This window comes from Gorilla gorilla, chromosome 3 (assembly GCF_029281585.2).
Source record: "Gorilla gorilla gorilla isolate KB3781 chromosome 3, NHGRI_mGorGor1-v2.1_pri, whole genome shotgun sequence".
In the NCBI taxonomy this organism is placed as follows: Eukaryota; Metazoa; Chordata; class Mammalia; order Primates; family Hominidae; genus Gorilla; species Gorilla gorilla.
In genome coordinates, this window is record NC_073227.2 from 13,298,724 (window position 1) to 13,312,633 (window position 13,910).

The 13,910-nt window shown below is 52.3% G+C and overlaps 1 protein-coding gene across 11 annotated transcripts in view; it reads left to right on the top strand.

The window, feature by feature from the left end:
* ABLIM2 (actin binding LIM protein family member 2) overlaps nucleotides 1–13,910 on the top strand; it is a 202,508-nt gene that overhangs the window by 51,753 nt on the left and 136,845 nt on the right. For all 11 annotated transcript variants that reach the window (XR_010133322.1, XR_010133320.1, XR_010133313.1 and 8 more), the window contains exons 2-3: nucleotides 550–693; nucleotides 9,920–10,103. Coding sequence is in view for 1 of the 11 variants with exons in the window: in XM_031010278.3 (XP_030866138.2) it covers nucleotides 550–693; nucleotides 9,920–10,103 (328 nt within the window). In the remaining 10 variants the exon portion in view is untranslated. The remainder of the gene's footprint in view (nucleotides 1–549; nucleotides 694–9,919; nucleotides 10,104–13,910) is intronic.

Genomic DNA, 13,910 nt, shown 5'->3' on the forward strand with positions numbered 1-13,910 from the left:
CTTTAAGGGAGATTTAAGGGGACTGCAGCAATATTCAGCTCCATGTCCCAGGACCCAGAGGAAATTGGAAGTGAGCTCCCCTGAGGACCGTGGCTGCTGAGAGGATGTTGGTCCCTGCTGCTGAGGGTTACTGAGCTCACAGAGGGGTGCCTTGTCCCTGAGACCCCTGAGGGTAAGGTCGTGCCAGGTTAAGGCAGCAGTGGTTGGGCCATCTTCCAGGTGGGGAGGTGATGGCCTCATTGCCGCAGTTGTGCATGTGGATGAGAAGCACGGGCCCCTCCCTGCATGGGGCTGCTGTAGACAGGAGCCCACACTGGGGGTTGACCAGATGACCTTCACCCTCTGGCCCCTCACCCCTGCATAATCTGACTCCTGTGGGTCCCCAGGCAAAATGAGACAACAGACCGACCCCGATGCCCTGTGCGGCTCGTGCTGGTGGGTGTGGGGCCCGCTGGGAGGGTCAGCTCTGCATCCTCACACCCCTGCTTTGCTCACCTTTGTGCCTCACACATCCACCCTTGAACGCTGCTCTTCTCTCTTTCCCAACAGTGTCGCAGCCCCAGGCTGCTCCCAGCCCGCTGGAGAAGTCGCCCAGCACGGCGATCCTGTGCAACACGTGTGGAAATGTGTGCAAGGGCGAGGTGCTGCGGGTGCAGGACAAGTACTTCCACATCAAGTGCTTCGTCTGTAAAGGTGAGTGTCCCCCGGTCCCCTGCAGTGTGGCCCCTGAAACGGGCCTCCCAGCGGCGATCCTGGGCCCGCAAAGCTTCCTGGGAAGCTCTGCCTGGGCCTGGGATACTGGAGAACACTCCAGATACAGAATCTTCATAGGAGAGTGGGATCTTTTCAACATAGCCTTGTCACTTGTGGGTGTGATGGAGAAATCGCCAGAGTGGGGAGGGTCAGGGGATGAGGGTCCAGGTCCCTAGGGGTGTCCTCGTGTGGCTGCACCCAGCCTCAGAGAATTCTGGTCCTGCGGCCAGAGGAAGGTGGCCACCTGAGCGCTGTAGCCACACAGGTAAATAAACAGTCATGGTCAGCCGCATGAACTCAATAGTGGGGGACACGCGGGACCTTTGCTGGATCCCAGGCACGCGGGGACCCCCACCCGAAGTAGCACTGCGAATACTACCATTACTCCAGACTAAAATCACTTCAATTTCTCTATGACTATAAAACAATAATGTAAATAATCTACTGAATTCCAATCATCCTGAAAAGATGAGAAAAAAGCAAAACAAAAAAAAATCACGTGAGGCCCCGCCAACCGGGCCCCGCCAACGGAGATGGCCCATGCCGAGTGTCCCTCCAGCCTGTTCCTCCTTCCTATACAAAGATAACGCATGTGCCGTTGCTAATTTTCTAAAAATAGATTAAAAATAGCACGGGAGGAAGGGATGTGCAAATCAAACCAATTTGATGGATGTCGACCCGAGGAGTTTGCAGTTTTAAAGGAATCACATTAAGGACACTGCAAATCCCTGCTGCGGTGTGCGGCCCCGTGCCTGCCTGCCTTCTGCGGATTCGGTATGACGGCCCCCTGGGCCATTTGGAGATTCACACTCGCTTGACCATAACGACCCTCGATGAACCCTAGTGCGCTGACGGTTTGCTTTTTTCTGGGCAAACAAAACTAGGAAATGTGCCACAAGCCGATAATTGAGCATGATGATTTTCATTAGGCGTTGCACGGCCCCCATCCAATGGCTGCGGGCTGCATTCATCCGCTCCACAAAGGCTCTAGGAGGCCCTGCTGTGCGCCAGGCTCTTGAATGTTCTAAAGACCAGGAAGGCACAAGCTTTAGCATGGACACATTCGCTGTCTGCTGAGGGAGATAATGTTAGGTAAGGTGTGCAATACGATTTGAAAAGGTGGCTTTTTATAGTAAAAACCACGTATGTGTGTGTAGGGGGGATGCCCACAGGGAAGGATTTCGAAGACTCCAGAAGGGACTTCGCAGAGGAGGTGGCGTGCTGGCTAGAACCTCGAGAGTAGAAATCCGCCTGGCAGAAGCAAGGCTGTTCCAGACGGAAGGGAATCAATCCTCCCGACACCAGCAGCCCAGGGGGACATGTGACTGTGTTTCAGAAAGAGGGACACTGAGGTCTGGAAGCACGAGGAGCTTGCCCAGGGTTTGCATTCCAGGCGTGTCTGCAGCCCTGGGCCAGGGTCTTCCCTCCTGGGTTTCTGTGGAGGCGCCTTGAGGGTCTCCTGGGTGTGAGCGGGAGCAGGAGGGGAGCAGGTGCTGTCTCCAGTGCTGCCCATCGGAGTGCAGACATTGTCCACTAGTCCGGTTCATGTCTGCAGGCGCAGTCTAAAGACTGTGTGTAGAGTCCTGTTGCTTGAAAAGGAAGCTTGAAAACCAATGGTCTAGAGTCTTCTGCTGCTAAAAGGGGACCATCTGAGAACCAACCCTGGTGCTGCTGGCCCTGGAGGAGGTCAGAGTCCACAGCGCGGCACTTGGAGCCCTGCAGGGGGTCGGTGACTTAGGGAAGACGCTGAGCTCAGCCAGCTCTCCACTGGCCCTGGGACCCCAAGGGGGCTACACCATTTCTGGCAGGAGTGGGAGTGCCCTGAATCCCTTGGGCTGAGGCAGACCCCAGCCCCGACCTTCAGAGATGCTGAGACTCTGTCCAAGGACATGGGTAACTATCAGGGACATCACTGGGGGCACTTGATGCCCCAAGAATCACCTGGATCCAGGGATTCCCTGTACATCCACAGCCTGGCTCAGCCCTCAGTGAATTCTCCCCATAGCACCCTGGCATCCCAGGTACCCCAATACCACTGCCCTGACAAAGGTAGCGTGAAGCCCAGTCCTCATGGGGGGACCCAGGGACACCCCCAGGATGGCAGTTCTGGGGGCTACTTTGGAAGAACAATGAAGTGAACAGCACGCTCTCCGGCACACGCGGGGAAGGATTTGTTTTCTGAGAGTGAGTGCACGAGCTGTGGGTGTGAGTGTGGCCGGCCTCCCTCCTCCCACATTTCCAAAAACAAGCAAGTGGTCCACCTGCCCTCCTGAGCCTCGAGATCCCCCGCCCAGGCTGCAAAGCGAAGGGGGTGTGTCAGCGCCACGGAGCGATTGCCTGGGAGAAGGGGTGGCCTCCACCCTGGCCTTTCTCTCCCTGCAGCTAGTGGATTTCATGCTTTTCATTTGGGCTTTCCAGGGCATCGTGGGATTTAGCTGGTGCAATTTTTTCAGCTCTCCGTAAAGATACATTTGCCACATTTCTGGAAAGCAAAATCCATTAGATGCCTCTTTTTAAAAGCCTATTTTAAAAGACAAAGGGGAAGCTTGCACTTTATTTGAAAGGATTTCCATAAGCACAGACCTTGGGCGTGCAGCAAAATGCATCAGACCCGAGTCAAGTTCATCACCTCCTGTGACCCAGCGGACTCATAGCTGGTGGAAACTGCCCCGGGTCCCCCTCCTCTGTCACCTGGGCAGGCCACTTCAGCCTCCTTCAGTGGATGTGGGAATAACCATAACCTCTTCCTCGCCAGCGACAGGCGGTGGGATGAGACAGTGTCAATGGCAGGCTGACCCAGGGCTGGGGACTCACACTCCATCACCCAAGATGATTAGTGACCATGGACTCCAGCAGTAGCAGGGGTCTGAGGGCAGGCCCAGTGCCAAAATCCACCACATACCCACCCACAGCCAGTTAGAGTCTCACTCTGTGCCAGGCACCTGTGCCAGGCCTGTTGGCCCTGCAGATGTGGCAGCCAGGGCAGTGACCACCCCTTCTCCTGGGAAAGCTCTGCCTTCAGTGGGTGGCCTCTGTGCTGGAGAATGGCACAGAGTAACTACGATTTCCTGCAAGCTTTCAAATGAGCTGCACTTGTTTAAGCATGAGGACCTTGCAGTCTTGCATTAATCTTCTCTCCAGGCTCTCATGAGAGTGCAGCTTATGAATCATTGAGGGTGCTTTGGGATGAATAAAAAGAAGACCCAACTCATAAATATCCAACATGGATATTTGTCATCTTAACACGAAGTCTGGAGGTAGCCCCACACCCCTACCCCAGGGCTGGCTAATTAAACAACTCACCAGGGTCATCATGGATGCCCAAACGTTCCCTCTCCCACACTGCACCCTGTGCGTGTCAGCAGTGCCTCTCCTCATGGTCTCAGATGGCTGCTGTTGCTCCAACATCACGTTCTCACCACATGGCATCCAGCCTGGAGATGTGCACAGGCAAAGCCTCTCTCCTCACATAACCCTCCCTCTCATTAGGGAGGAGAACCCTTTCCTGAAGTCCCCATAGACTCCCCATATGACTCATTGGCCAGAACTCGGTCACACTTTCACCCCCAGTGGCAAAGAGGAACGGGGGGATCGTGGCTGACTTAGCCCAATCATGGCCGTCCTCAGGTGGGCACATTACCAGTTGAGCCAAAGCAGGATCTGTTAGCAGGGAAGACAATTCAAGAACTCCTACTGTGTTGGGTTCCCACTACCCAGGCACTTACTTGTGCCTCAGTTTACCTGGGAAAATCTGTGAAATCATATGATTATCCTCTTGTCCGTGGCTGCCCCAGGCTTGGGCATTCGAATTCCACCTCTGCCACCTACAGCTCATGTGGATCTTAGGCAGGTGTCTCAACCCAGTTTTTCTAAGGAAAAGTCATTCAATGACTATTTATTGAGCACCTACTATGTGCCAGGCACTGTTCAGGGTATTTGGGAGATAGCCATGAACAAGACAGACGTCCCGTTATGGGGATGGGGACCAGTTCTAATGCAAGGAGACAGATAATAAACATGATAAAGAATAAATAAGCAAATTTCATCATGTGCTAGAAAGTGAGCCCTGCTAGGGAAGGAAAGATGCAAACTGGGTGGTCAGGGTGGGCCTCACGGAGGAGGTGACCTTTGGGCAAAGCCTGGTGGAAGGAGGTGAGGAAGTTAGTGAGGGAAGAGCATTCCCACCAGAGGGAACAGCCAGTGCAGAGACCCGGAAGCAGGCAGGCTTGGGAACAGCAGGAGGCCCATGTGGCTGAAGCAGAATGACCAAGGGGATTAGGGAGATAGACCCTCTGCATCCCTGCAAAGACCGTGGCTTTGACACCAGCGAGGAAGCACAGAGGAGGGTCCTGCTCCATCCTTGTAGGTTTCCATGGATCTCTGGGTGCTTGCTGGTGCAGGGAGGCCAGGGTGGGAGTCAGGAGGAGGCTAGAGGCAGGTGCAGGCACCTAGGCTGGAGCCGATGGCGGCTGGGATGAGGGGTGTGAAGGTGTCTCATTCTGGATGTCTTTGAGATCCAGCTGGCTCTGTCCTTACTCTACAAATGGGAATACATGCAGAACATAAATACGTCAAACGCATAGCACAGAATGCCTGGAAAAACAAATGTGCTTTACTTGGCCTTCAAAGGGTGGCTGAGCTCTGTGCTTTGGGAATATGTTTTAACTGTGATCTGTTGTTAATGCAATGATGAAAAGATGAGGCCACACCCATGTGTGCCCTCGGGAAAGCAGGCATTTTCTGGTCCTATTGGAAGTGGAACTGAGCAAGTCCACAGTGTTAGCAAGAGCCAAGAAAACAGGCAGGGAGGGAAGGACGTGTGTCCGGGAGGAGAGCCCGTGAGCTACGCATGTAAGGCAGGTGGAGTTGTCCCTGAGGATGCATCCGTCTGGGACTATAAATAGCCGCCTGTTCTAGGCGGTCTGGGAGGAATGAAGGATTGGTGCAAGATGCCTGCACATGTGCTTCCTGGGCGTTCCAGGCGTTTATGAGAAACAGCCATGGGCCTCCAGCATCAAAGGGAAGCTCTAGACAGGTGGGCCTTGGCCCTGGCCCAGGGCACTCCTTGTTCCGCACAGCCTAAGCCGCACAGGGCACGAGTGTCAAGATCACATGGCAGAGTTGTGAAAGTCCCGGCAGGAGGAATCTCAGATGACGTCTGCCTCATCCCCCTGTTATTCACAGAAGGGGATCCTGAGCCAGGCTGGGCCAAGACTTGGAGCCGCGATGCCCGGCCAGCCCTGGAGCCCTCGCCCAGGTTAAGGCTCACTCAGGCCCCTGGGGTTCTCTGTTTTCTTGTGTTTTGATGTGAATTGGCATCTCCGTCTTCCACTCACCAATATAGAAAAATAGCAGTGGGTGGACAGCACCTTGGGTGGTCCCTGTTCGCATCTGGGTGTATATTCCTCCCAGGTTTCCCCTGGTCTGAGTCTCTTTAAAATGTGAAGGCGTGCCGTGTACCTGATTCGTTCGCTTCAATTTAGTGTGTGGGCACTTTCCTCACCATGCAGATTCCTCACATTCATGTCAATATCCTCCCAAACTCCTTCCAATGCATGCCCCACAGTAAATGTAGTCGTCACTCTTGCACTGTTGGATGTCAACATCATTTCCAGGCAGACACTGGGCTAATCAACTTGTTAGACCTCATCTCATTGATTTCTTTTTTTTTTTTCTTTTTTTTTTTTTCCTGAGATGGAGTTTCATTCTTGTTGCCCAGGCTGGAGTGCAGTGGTGCGATCTTGGCTCACCGCAACCTCCGCCTTCCGGGTTCAAGTGATTCTCCTGCCGCAGCCTCCCGAGTAGCTGGGATTATAGGCATGCACCACCACACCCAGCTAGTTTTGCATTTTTAGTAGAGTCGAGGTTTCTCCATGTCGGTCAGGCTAGTCTCGAACTCCCGACCTCAGGTGATCCGCCCCCCTCAGCCTCCCAAAGTGCTGGTATTTCAGGTGTGAGCCACCGCACCCTGCCTTCATCTCACTGATTTCTTACAGCCACCATGCAAGATCAGTACTGCTAACTCTATTTTACACATGAGGACTCTGAGGTTCAGAGAGGGTAAGTAACTTGGTCAAGGTCACACAGCTGGTAAGTGGAAGAAGCAAGGACTCAAGCCCAGGCTGCCTGACTCTAAAGCCCAGGCATCTATTTACAACATTTTACTGTACCCATAATGCAGGGAACATTGTTGCAACTGAATTTCTGTGACAGTCATGGTCATTTCCTTGGGACAATCCCAGGAGAGGGACTGCTGGGTCAAAGGGCGGGAAAAGTTTTCACATTCCTTAGAGTCAGTGCCAAATGATATTCCAGAAAGTGATGTTGATTCATCTTTTCCCCCCGGCCGCCACCCTCTCCTGCCTGTTTCTCGTAAATGAACACAGCGTGTGCCCAAAGGATGGTGCTCCCATCACCCCCACCTGCCCTGCCTCCCGCCAGTGTCTGTGCTAATTTGATAAATTGTAAAATGCAATATAAGAACAATGTGTTGTCTCCATAAGGATTTCTAAAATGACCAGGGAACTTGAACATTTTATTTTTAGCAGACAGAGGTCTGGGGTTTTTGTTGTTGCTGTTTTGTTTTTTGTTTTGAGATGGAGTCTCACTCTGTCACCCAGGCTGGAGTGCAGTGGCGCGATCTCGGATCACTGCAAGCTCCGCCTCCCAGGTTCATGCCATCCTCCTGCCTCAGCCTCCCGAGTAGCCAGGACTACAGGCACCCGCCACCACGCCCGGATAATTTTTTGTATTTTTAGTAGAGACGGGGTTTCATCATGTTAGCCAGGATGGTCTCGATCTCCTGACCTCGTGATCTGCCTGCTTCAGCCTCCCAAAGTGTTGGGATTACGGGCGTGAGCCACCGTGCCCAGTCAGAGGTCTGGGTTTTAACCACCTTGTGGTGACCTTGGCATACTCAGGACAGCTAGAATCTGGCCAGCAACCTCCCAGATAACGGCTGGGGCTGGACGTGCTCACTTGCCTGGTGCTCCCGGGAGTGGACTCACAGCACTGGAGTGGGGCACCAGCACCACTGCCACATGTTTCTCCTTCAAGGAACAGCTCACACCGTCACGTCTTTAAGAAGAATAGAGAAATACACAAATCCCAGAGCCAAGAGTGCTGTGAGCCCAGTCACCATCCAGCTACTGTCTTGGGGCAGGTGGCGCTGATATCAGAATACTATAATGCTCCAAAGTGAGGCCCCCAAGTCTCTGCTTCTCCCCAGTTGGGATGCATTTGCTTGGTCTACGCTATGGTGCAAGATCGGACAAAGCATTTTCATCCTCAGCCCAGGTTTCCTTCTGGATTTTCATGAGCCAGAGCATGGAGTGCAGAGCAAGGGCGCCCTGGCCCAGGGCTGAGGCCCACCTGTCTGGAGCTTCCCTTTGATGCTGGGAGTCCTTGGCTGTTTCTCATAAACACCCCGGAACGCCCAGGAGGAGCGAGTGCAGGCATCTTACACCATGCCCTCATCCCTCCCAGACCATCTAGACTGGATTTCGTTCTGGGTTTTCATTTTTACCTCGAGACAGAATTCAGAATCAGCATCTCTGGCCTTGGGCCTCTTAGGAGCAGCCATTAGAGCAGCAGCCAGGGCCTCGACACTGAGCCAGGCAGGACTCAGGTCTCACATCGCACTGGCTCACGGGATGCTCATCTGTGCTGCCGTGTACCCCTCTGAAGTAGGTTCTGTGTGCTAGATGAGGACAAGGAGGCCCAGAGAGGTTAAGGAACTTGCCCAGGGACACACAGCACACTACACGGGTAGAGCTGGGATTCGAATCCTGGCAGCTCCGGCATCTGGAATCTAAGCTGCTCGGCTGATGTCTCACCATATCAGAAGAGCGAACATCTCTTTGGAGAAATGGAGACAAGTAAACCCTGGAATGCAGGCTTTCCAGCCACTCTGGTGCTTCCAGCCAGTTTGTTCCCAGAGCGCTGTTGGGGGTTTTGCAGGCAAATGTTGAGGGTCTTGCTTTGGCCTCGATATCTCACTGGATGCCCTCAAAGGAATGATGTAACAGTTAACTTTAAAGGTGCCCATATTCACAATGTGCAGAAACGACGTCCTTTGCAAGCAATTAACATTGTGATGAAAACTTTTAGATGTCAGGTTTAAAATATATGAGGGCTACATGGTTTCTCAAAGGCCTTCCTTGGTGGCTGTGAGCTGCATTGACCTGGCAGGCAGGACCCAGGACTGACCAGGCCAGAGGGGCTGGGGCTGCAGGGGGTTCCTCTGTGACTCTAGCAGGGAGGGCCTGGGCCAGCCGGGTCAGGGGAGGCTGTGGGCTGCTCCCTCTGAAACCATGCATGGCCTCCACGTCGCCTGGGCACTGGAGGGGAAGCTTATGGGAGGAATGCAATCGGGTCTCAGGACATGGACTCGGGGCCTCTGAGCTGGTGGTGACCAGCAGGTTGTCCTGAGGGCGAGTGTTCCCTTCCCTACCTGGCAGAGATCCCTCAGCCCTCCATGGAGCTCCAGGGCTTCAGCTTCCTGGGCCGGGTGTGTGTTGGGAAAAGAGACAAAGTGCTTCCCTTTCAGGAGTCCACAGGCTCTCTCCTCCTGCAGGTCTGGCCTTGTTCACACTGTGGGGAGACAGGCGTCGAGGGCCATGAGGGCATGGAGACCCAGAGGAGTGGGGGAGGGGGTGGGAAGCCTAGAGGTGGGCTGGAGGCACCGACCACAAGGACCTGGTCTGTCCTCCTGGGAACCTTCGGCCCCCAGCACAGAGTCTAGCACACAGTAGGTGATCAGGCGTTAGCCCCTTCCTGATGTGTATGCCCAGTGCTGGAAACAGCCCACTGGAGGACAGGAGGGGCTCAGGGACCATCCCTGGCGGGGTCACAGAGGCTGGGGGCACTCTAGCGAGGGTGGGAGGCTGGGCAGCCCCTCAAGAGAGCCTGGCTCTTGTCCCGGTCAGTGCCCTTTCCCAAGCTTCTGTAAGGAAAGTCCACTCACCACCAGGCCAGGGGCCAGAGCTGGAGTCTGTCCCAGGAGCCCGGCCCGCCGAGAGTTGAGCAACCCACCCCAAGTGTGTGCCGAGGCCTCAGTGCCTGTGTCAGGTGGTGGTGTGTGTGTGGAGGGGGGTGCACATCGGGCCTAAGGGACGTGGAGATGGTCCCCTCTGCCGCTAACGCCACCTCGCCCGTCCTCCCCCAGCATGTGGCTGCGACCTGGCCGAGGGCGGCTTCTTCGTGCGGCAGGGCGAGTACATCTGCACGCTGGACTACCAGAGGCTCTATGGCACCCGCTGCTTCAGCTGCGACCAGTTCATTGAGGGTGAGGTGGTGTCGGCGCTGGGCAAGACCTACCACCCCGACTGCTTCGTGTGTGCCGTCTGCCGGTGAGTAAGTGGGCACCTGGCCTCTGCTTTCCCTGCCTCTCTGGGCCTTTTCTCCTTCCCTCCCTCCCTTCCCTTCTTCCTCCTGCTCCCTCCCGTGACCCACCCTCTGCATCCTGCAGCGAGGCTGTCCCAGGCCCCATAGTCTGCACCCTTCTGTCTTGGTGCATACAGAGGCCTCCTCACAGGGAGCTCCGTGAGGGCAGGGGTGGGCTGCCCCGCTTTGGGTCTGGTGCATGGCATAGAGCAAGCATGCAGCAAGTGCTGGCTGCGGAGACTGGGTCCTCATCCCGGCAGCAAGACTGCACCGGCCGCTCTCCACCTGCACCTCCTGAGGCTGAGCAGGAGCCTTTCTACGTGGTGCCTGCCTCCCCCTTCCCTCCCCAGCGCCTGACTCGTTCCTCCCAGAGGAAATGTTCTGTTTCTAGAAAACAAAGAATAAAAACATGAAAAACAGTTTATTTTCTGTTCTGTACTCCCTGTCTCACCACACCCTGTTTGCAGGGGACGTTTTCAATGTTGTTTCCAAAGCAGTTCCCTGTGGTTACAGCATGTGCCGGAGACAGAAATGGAACCTTTGTCAGAGGATGCTAAGGACAGGAGGTGACGATGACAAGGAGTATGTCTAGGGAGAGTCACTCTGTGTCATCATAGCGTGACCTGGGTCAGACCTCTCCCTCCCAGGGATTATCTGAATGTTTGATTTTTGTGTACGTGGCTTAGAGATGAGGGTTGACATCTCACAGTTGGTTTGAAAGATCGCCTCTGGTTAATCCATTATTTTAAAAAATAATAACAGACAGCCCTGGTCGCATTGGAGTCACTGGAGCTGGACTTGTCCAGCCACCATCAACAGCTAGGAAACTGGACAAAATGTATGAAACAACCATTTCCAGACTCTGGAGCTCAGAACTAAGAGAAAGGAACAAGTTAAGCGAGGCGAGGCCTGTGATTGCCCCAGCTTCCTTCCTGGAGGCAGTTTCCGGAAGGATAGCGTGGGGTTGGGGGAGAGACCCAAGGGGAGCGTGGCATCGTCCTGAGGCAGGAGACAGTGACTAGAAAGGCAGGCACGGCTGGAACATGTTGGGCAGAATACCAGAGGGGCAGGGGCACCACACAGCAAGAGCGCCGATCTGCACGGGTACCTTGGAGTCTTTGACCAAGTATGAAGCCCTGTAGTCGTAGAGGAATTTCACACAGTGGGGCAGAGAATGACCAGGTTGCTGCGAGCGAAACAATTCCTGGATTTGGGAAACATCTGAGTCCTGTCCCGGGCGGAGATTCCTCGTTGAACCCCAGGGCATGCAGTGTGGACGCCAAAAGGTCGCGTCTCATTCAGAAGACAAAACAGCCCTAGAGGAAAGGCTACAGTGAACCTGCTCTACCAAAGCACAAAACGAGCCTCAGGAAGATCATGCTGGGTGGGCACGGAGGCTCACACCTGTAATCCAGCACCTCGGGAGGCCAAGGTAGGAGGATCGCTTGAGACCAGGAATTGGAGACCAGCTTGGGAAACATAAAGAGACCCCATCTCTATTTTTTAATTAATTATTTTTTAAAAAAGATCATGCCGATCTGCAAATAAACTGTCTGCCAGAGCAAAGCCCAACACTTTTCACAAGAAGATTTTTAAAAATCCAGCATTCAACAACATAAAATTTATAAGTGTTCAGTGTCCAGTCAAAACTTGCTGGTGATGGCTGGGCACAGCAGCTCATGCCTACAATCCCTCCACTTTGGGAGGCCGAGGTGCGAGGATCACTTGAGGCTGGGAGTTCAAGATCAGCCTGCGTGACACAGCAAGACCCTGTCTCTACAAAAAATTTAAAAATTAGTCTGGCATTGGGGTGCATGCCTGTAGTCCCAGCTATGTGAGAGGCTGAGATGGGAGGATTGCTTGGGCCCAGGATTTTGAGGCTGCAGTGAGCTATGATTGCACCACTGCTCTCCAGCCTGGGTAACAGAGCAAGATCCTGTAGAAAGAAAAGAAAGAAAAGGAAAGAAGAAAGAAAAAGAAAGAAAGAAAAGGAAGGAAGGAAGAAAGAAGGAGGGAGGGAGGGAGGGAAGGAAGGAAGGAAAGAAGTAGGGGGAGAGAGAGAAAGAAAGAAAAAGAAAGAAAGAAGGGAGGGAGGGAAGGAGGGAGGGAAAGGAAGGGAAAGAAACGGAGGAAAGGAAGAAAGGGAGGGAGGGAGGGAAGGAATTACTAGTTGTATTAGGTTGTTGCAAAAGTAATTGTGGGTTTTGTCATTAAAAGTAATAGTAAAAAACAGCAACCTAATAAAAGGAAACTAGAAAATGTGACCCAAAGCCAGAAGAAAAGTCAGTAGCAATAAGGGAGGAGACCACCCCTCATATTGTCTTATGCCCAATTTCTGCCTCCAAAGAAAGAAGTAAAACCTAAAAGGCAGAAATGAAATCCACAGGCAGACAGCCCGGCGCCGTGCCCTGGGCCTGGTAGTTAAAGATCGACCCCTGACCTAATCGGTTATGTTATGTAGATTCCAGACACTGTATAGAAAAGCACTGTGAAAATCCCTGTCCTGTTCTGTTCCTGTCTGATTACCGGTGCATGCAGCCCCCAGTCACGTACACCCTGCTTGCTCAATCGATCACGACCCTCTCATGCAGACCCCCTTAGAGTTGTGAGCCCTTAAAAGGGACAGGAATTGCTCACTTGGAGAGCTCAGTTGTTGGAGACGTGAGTCTTGCCGAAGCTCCTGGCTGAATAAAGCCCTTCCTTCTTTAACTCGGTGTTTGAGGAGTTTTGTCTGTGGCTTGTCCTGCTGCAGCAATAGGCCCAGAAATGACAGGAATGGTGAAATGAGCAAATAATGACTTTAAAATAGCTACTGTAAATACGTTTAAGTATTTTAAGGAAATATGAACATAATAGGAGAGTTATGGAAGATATAAAAAGAAACCACTGGTACTTGTAGAAATGAAAAATACAATGGCCGAAGTGGAAAATCTCATGAAAAGAATTAGCAGTAGATTGGGTATTTTGGAAGAAAATATCAGTAAACTTGAAGACACAGCATTAGAAAGAATTCAAACTTAAGCAGAGAGACAAAAAAACTGAAAAACACGAAAAGCACCTCAGGGATCTGTGGATGTAGGTCTATTTCTCTATCTAGGTGGATAAGGGAGACCAAAAAGTGTTTAAGGGAGTAATTGCTGAACATTTTGCAAATTTGGTGAAAACTATAAACACATCAGAATCTACCAAATCTATCCTAATCAAATTGCTAAAAACCAGTGCTAAAAAGAAATCTTAAAAGCAGCCAGACGAAAAAAAATTATTTACAGAGGAACAAATGTATGACTCCAGACTTCTCATCAGAAACTATGTATGCTAGAAGACAATAGAACAACATTTCTTAAATGCTGAGAAAAATATCAAATAATTCTAGACTAAGCACAAAAAACTTCCAAAAATAAAGGCAAGACTGCTAAAGGGTATGGGATTTCTTTTGTGGGTGATAAGATTGTTCTAAAATTGATTATGGTGATAGTTGCACAACTCTGAATATGCTAAAAGCTGCTGGATTGTACATTACATTGTATGTGAATAAAGTGTCAAAACTGTTACTGAGAAACGAAGGCACTATAAAGACTTTTTTAGACACGCAAAGCTAAGAGAATTTGCTGCCAGCCAATCTGCACCAAAATAAACTTACAGGAAGTTTTGTGGGCTGAAGGAAACGCAAAATGAGAAACTGCAAAAGCAAGCCATCAGCTGGCAGAGAGTGCCATGTTAGATATGAGTTCAAGGGTGCACCCTCACACCTGTGTCCGATGAAGCACTGCTCT